This window comes from Sinocyclocheilus grahami, unplaced genomic scaffold, assembly GCF_001515645.1.
Source record: "Sinocyclocheilus grahami isolate Dianchi unplaced genomic scaffold, SAMN03320097.WGS_v1.1 scaffold269.1, whole genome shotgun sequence".
NCBI classification, from domain to species: Eukaryota; Metazoa; Chordata; class Actinopteri; order Cypriniformes; family Cyprinidae; genus Sinocyclocheilus; species Sinocyclocheilus grahami.
The window spans coordinates 175,371-182,088 of record NW_015505448.1 but is presented as its reverse complement, the minus strand read 5'-3'; the positions used below and the strand labels follow the sequence as shown (position 1 = coordinate 182,088).

The window sequence follows — 6,718 nt, the reverse complement described above, 5'->3', positions numbered from 1 at the left end:
ACAATTGGTGACTGACTAAATACTTTTTTCCCCCACTGTATATGTGCATGAGAAGGACATATAGGCATGCTTGCATATTAATAATAGACGCACGTGCAAATGCACACAGGCAGGCCTGCAAATACTAGATAAGTATTTCTTCACACCACACCCAAAGTCACGTGGAGGCCGCAATAACTGTCATACATCCAAACAGCAATACGCATACAGTAGTTCTTTATGTGCATTAGTAAATATGATCGATTAGTTTGCTTGAGGAAGCTCTATTTAAGAAATTACATATAGAGAAGCCTTTTGGATCGTGACTAAAATTGACTAGAGTGATGCTATTACTATTCCAGGATGGATAACAGATGATTGATGGCACATTATCTAAGACCATAAGCCTGAATATCTTTAATTTCTTAAAGTCCTACTCATTTTCACATACAGTACATAAATGGTCTTTCAGCATGGAAAAAAAGAGGGCAGAAATATCACCTGAACTGAAAAATCAACTACGTCTAAATTTTGGTGATGCAATTTTCTTTGGTGTTAAACAAATTCTCTTATCCAGGTTTTATCTGTGAGGCAATTATAAGTAAGCCACTCATATGGGTTAAATTCTCAAAAGTGTAGACTTCAGTTGTGTGGTGCTTTCAAAACACGGCTCTGTTTGTTTGAACAGCCCAGCTTGGCTTCACTGACTCAGCAGTAGTGTGAATTTGGAATGTGAATACAGTATGTGGCAGATTGAAAATAATTAGTGTTGTTGAGGCTATTACAATCAGCCTTACACCTCAGATTTTCATCCGATGAATGATAAAGCAGGCAAAAATAAAATAAAAAACTTGATAGAAGACTTTTTTCGAGTAATAAAAACCCTTGGCAATAAATAACTCAAAACACTCCAATACACTTAAAATACAGAAATATTGTGAAATATCGTTACAATTAAAAAAAAAAGTTATTTTCAGCAGCCTTCAGAAATCATTCTAATATGCTGATTCTAATATGCTGCTCAACAAACATTTCTTATTACCAATAGTGAAAAACCAATAGTGGAAATGTCATGTTTCCACAACTATTTTGTGGAAACATTACATTTTTATAGACTCTTTTATGAATAGAAAGGTCAAAAGAACAGCATCTATTTGAAACTGAAATCTTTCGTAACATATTTACTGTCACTTTTGTTCAATGCATCTTTGCTGAATAAAAATTAATTTCTTAAAATAATTCCTGACACCTTTATTATACTCTCACTGTATTTACTGTCTATGTACTGTATTAAATTGATGAAATATATAGTTAACGTACATATGAACATATATGATAAACTTCTGTTTTAATCATCTTATAAATGTCATGTTTTTTTTTTTTTTTGGAAAGAGATTAATTAGCATGTGAAATACAGCACTGACACATCCAAAGTGTCTGAGTTAACACACTTGCAGTCACAGTATCTTTGTGTTTGGTAGTCTGACAGGGGCTCAGGTGCTCTGGGACCCCCGCTAAGAGGTCCTCTCTCTGGGGAGACTCCATAATGAGTGGGGCCCCTTTGGATCCAGACACCAAACTGGCACCGCCCTGTGCTGTCCCTGGATCAGTTTCAAGCACAGCTTTCTACTCTAGTGGATCCAAATTAATCACGTCCCTCTGCTATAACGGTGATCCATCCTTAGTCTACATGTATACGCATTATGATAAGCAATGTTATACCGTTATAAAGATTGATTACTGATTTACATTACAAGCTACCAGAATTTAATCTTATTGATAAATATAAAAATCAGCAACTACACCGAACTGCATATTTGTGCTCAGTTTGGGCCTCTGAGTGAAATTAAGTGTTTTTCCCCCTCTGCAAATCACACTTTATATTAAAAAAAAATAATAAAAAAATCAGACTGTAATAATGTATAATATTTCACAATATTACCGTTTTACGGTGCGTTTTGATCAAATAAATGCAGCCTTGGTAGGTATTAGAAACTTTTCTCAAAAACATTTCTCAGCAGCACCAAACTTTAGAATAGTGTTCTTCCTACTGTATATTGTGGCATCAGAATGCATTTATACTCCATCTTAAAACACATTTTTCAGCCTTCTAGAATTGGAAGGAACTATTACAGAGAACTCACATCCTCCATGTTCCAGAGATCAGAACAGTCAGTCTCCAAGCTGGAGTAGTTGATTCCAGTCTCCAGCAAAACATCTGCATTCCCATTACTCTGCGCAAAAAAAAAAAAGAAAAAAAAAAAAGAAAGAAAAGTTGTACAGTTTATTTGAATGTTCCCGTTATATCAAATAGTTCAAAAGGGAATGAAATGTAATTCAGGACTGAATGAGTGACACTGCTATGCCCTTAACTCACAGTGGCAGAGGTGTGATTGAGCACTGCTGACAGGAGCCGGATGTACTCAGTCGCAGCCTTCAGCATATCCACTTTACTAGGCTTTCGGTCTCGTGGCATCACTGGCACAATACGCCGAAGGTACGAAAACATGCTGTTCAGGCTCCTCACCTGTGTGGAGAAGCACATGACATTATTAACTGGAAAAAATTTCAGTACACTTTTGACTCGGCTAAATAAATAACCTGAAAATGGAGTGGAGGAACAAACTGGTCTATTTTATTACAGAGCAAGTAGAACAGGACCAGTATTTTGGCAAGAAAAAGTTACTCCAAAGTGAAAACTGCCTCATTTACTTAGTTCCTGGAAAAGGTCTTAAAGGAGACATATTATGCCCCTTTTTACAATCTTCAATGAACTGTTTCAATCATTAAAAACAGCGGGACATTCTAAAACGTTTAAATGTGAAATTACTTAAAGTGCCTTTAAAACAGTGATATTAATAGATCAAATTCAGTACACACCTTACTGATGATGCGTGCTTTATGCAGGCAAGCAAATGAGCCCAGAATATGAACGCAATGCGCCAAATGGTTAAGCGTCTTCTTTATAATGGTTTTCTATGGGAAAAAATTTAATTAAACTTTGCACATTGCGTTTATATTCTAGTTTCATCTGCTTGCCTGTGCAGAGTTTGCATCATCAATAAGGTGTGTACTGAATTTGGCCTTTAAATATCACGGTCTTACTACATTACTACTTGATGCAAACCTCGCAAAAATAACTGGCGGTCAGTGGAGCAAAGCTTTGTTTTGCCCTCCATGTGGGCGTTCCTGTAAGAGTGTGACGTCACGTGAAAACTATCACAATGCATCAGATCAACTCTGAGAGAGTCAGCTAGTCTCTCTAATTATACACTTTTAAATTAATTTCCATAATAAAAATGGTATATTTGGAATCCTGAGAGCTTTACAGCTTAAAGGGGCCATGAACTGCCTTTTTTATTATTTTGTGCTATTCTCTGAGGTCTGCTTATAATGTTATCAAGATTTTTACATTTAAAAAATAAATAAAAATAATTCAGAAGTAATGGCTATTTTCTGTCCTGTTTTGACCCCCTCATCATCAGAACGCTCCGTCTGAATAGATGAATGAAGTAAACGCCCACTGCTTTGATTGGCTAACAGTTGAGTTAAAAAAAAATAAAAATTAAGCAACTAAACAAATATAAATGCATTAACAGAATCTCAGAAAATATAACAGAACAAAAAAAAAACAGATAACATAACAGCAATCTAAATAAAACAAAACACTAACAACACTAAAGTAAAAGTGGCTGCTAACAGTTGAGTATCTGACCACTTGACTACTTATGACGTATTTCCTGTATTTGGTTCAAGTGAGCATGAAGACCATAAGTGTGTGTGTGTGTGTGTAGAGCTTTTCATTACTTGATAGGACACACTTACAGGATATTCTAGTTTCATCTGCTTGCCTGTGCAGAGTTTGCATCATCAATAAGGTGTGTACTGAATTTGGCCTTTAAATATCACGGTCTTACTACATTACTACTTGATGCAAACCTCGCAAAAATAACTGGCGGTCAGTGGAGCAAAGCTTTGTTTTGCCCTCCATGTGGGCGTTCCTGTAAGAGTGTGACGTCACGTGAAAACTATCACAATGCATCAGATCAACTCTGAGAGAGTCAGCTAGTCTCTCTAATTATACACTTTTAAATTAATTTCCATAATAAAAATGGTATATTTGGAATCCTGAGAGCTTTACAGCTTAAAGGGGCCATGAACTGCCTTTTTTATTATTTTGTGCTATTCTCTGAGGTCTGCTTATAATGTTAAAGATTTTTACATTTAAAAAATAAATAAAAATAATTCAGAAGTAATGGCTATTTTCTGTCCTGTTTTGACCCCCTCATCATCAGAACGCTCCGTCTGAATAGATGAATGAAGTAAACGCCCACTGCTTTGATTGGCTAACAGTTGAGTTTAAAAAAAAAAAATAAGCAACTAAACAAATATAAATGCATTATAACAGAATCTCAGAAAATATAACAGAACAAAAAAAAAAAACAGAGATAACATAACAGCCAGGGGAAAGAAAATTGCAATCTAAATAAAACAAAACACTAACAACACTAAAGTAAAAGTGGCTGCTAACAGTTGAGTATCTGACCACTTGACTACTTATGACGTATTTCCTGTATTTGGTTCAAGTGAGCATGAAGACCATAAGTGTGTGTGTAGAGCTTTTCATTACTTGATAGGACACACTTACAGGTTTTTTTTTTTTATTTTCAATACTTTGCATTTTAAAAATCAACTTCTAAATGTCTGTTCAGTAGTCCCTATAACAGATGACAATTTAATTTTGTGGTGCATCTAAGTGATAAAAAGGTCGCAATTGTACAAAATAAAATCACCACTACTCATTTGCACCTATAAAACATGCAACTCTTTGTTTTGCTACCAAATTATATGTAATATCTAACTATTATTAATATTGTTTTTCCACAACATGATGCATGATGGGATACACTAAGCCTCAAATAACGCTCCAGAGTGGTATTCGAGATAGTGTGGATTTAGTGTGCATTAAGGATAAGTGTGTGTGTGTGTGTGTAGAGCTTTTCATTACTTGATTGATCACACTTACAGGTTTTTTTTTTTTATTTTCAATACTTTGCATTTTAAAAATCAACTTCTAAATGTCTGTTCAGTAGTCCCTATAACAGATGACAATTTAATTTTGTGGTGCATCCAAGTGATAAAAAGGTCGCAATTGTACAAAATAAAAACCACTACTCATTTGCACCTATAAAACATGCAACTCTTTGTTTTACTACCAAATTATATGTAATATCTAACTATTATTAATATTGTTTTTCCACAACATGATGCATGATGGGATACACTAAGCCTCAAATAACGCTCCAGAGTGGTATTCGAGATAGTGTGGATTTAGTGTGCATTAAGGGCACACTGAACAGTCTTGCGCACTTCCGGTCGCGCTCACACGCTCTCAAGTGGCCAAGACTGCAAGTGTGGGTTTTTGGACAAGGGGTATGTTTGACAGCCTACAACCTTCGTAGATGGACGCTGCTGTGATTTAGGTTAAAAACACATAAATACCCAGTACATATCAAACGATCAGTTACATTACCGTCTGATGCAATATAGTCGCACAGCATCGTCTTTTAGTTTCAATCTTTCTGAAAATCCTGCGTAGAATTGTGCCTGGTTTGTAAACGCATCCATGTTAAAATGAAGTGAACTTAGGACCAAGTTCTTCAATAAGATTAAAGTTCATCCACGCTTTCCTAATTTCAGGATCAGAAGGAAGGCAATGCAAAGATTGCCATCTTTATCGTTTGGTTTCTGCTTAGACCTGCATTTGCTTCTCTCATTATTTACAGTAGCCTACATGCGTGAATCAGTGGGCGGGGCTAAACAGGCAGTGCAGTAGAAGCAGGAATTGATCTTCTGCGGAGGCGGGGTTTAGCAACACTATTACATCATAAAGTGGCACATTACACAACATGCCGTTTTGGCAGATTGGCTTAAATATAAGCCGTTTTTAGACTAATGAGGAAGTTTTGAGTTCTGAAACTTACAGGATGTTTTTAACAGTACAATGACGTCTTGTCAAAAGATAAAGGGAATTTTGATTTCTCCGATCATGGACCCTTTTAAAAAAAATTTACATTTAATTCTGTCAGAGCTATAGTTATTAAACCAAGTAAGCATTTACTGAAGGAAATAGTTTAAATTTTAGATTTTTAACACATCTATTTTTTTTACATTGAACCAAATTTATAAAATAAATTGGATAAAAAATAAAAAAAAGTTTAAAAAGGGAATTCTGTTTGGTTCTGGATTCCTACACTCAGAAATAAAAGGTACAAAAGCCATCAATGGGGCGGTACCTTGTTGTACCTAAAGGGTCCATTTTGGTACCTTAAAAAAAAAAAAGAAAAAAAAAAAAAAGGTAAATACTAGACCCTAATAGGAAAAAACAAATTAAACTTCTTTTTTAAAATACCGCCCCAGTGACAGCTTTTGTACCTTTATTTCTGAGAGTATAACTTGATTTAATGTTATTACACTTCTCCTCTGAATCCCCTCATATGCATGTTCTTTGTCCTGCATTATTTTTAATTGTATTGAATTATATTTCTGCAAAAAATAAATAAAAATAAATAATAATAAAAAAAAGTTCTGGCTAATGCAGGAAGGCCTTGATGACAGTCACTGGCCCGGAGACTTTGAAGAGCAAATCCTACAGGTGCAAGTTAATAGATTTTTACAACAATTTTTCTGTAAAAATCATAATGAAAAACACTAATGTAATGCTGAGGTTAAGAAAGAA

At 35.0% G+C, this 6,718-nt stretch overlaps 1 protein-coding gene across 1 annotated transcript in view; it reads right to left on the bottom strand.

Annotated features, from left to right (window-relative positions):
* Positions 1-2,108: 2,108 nt before the first annotated feature.
* Positions 2,109-6,718, bottom strand: part of figla (folliculogenesis specific bHLH transcription factor) — a 6,232-nt gene continuing 1,622 nt past the window's right edge. The window contains exons 2-3 of the mRNA XM_016291278.1: positions 2,357-2,506; positions 2,109-2,213 (exon numbers count right to left, since the gene is read on the bottom strand). Of these exons, the coding sequence (XP_016146764.1) occupies positions 2,109-2,213; positions 2,357-2,506 (255 nt within the window). The remainder of the gene's footprint in view (positions 2,214-2,356; positions 2,507-6,718) is intronic.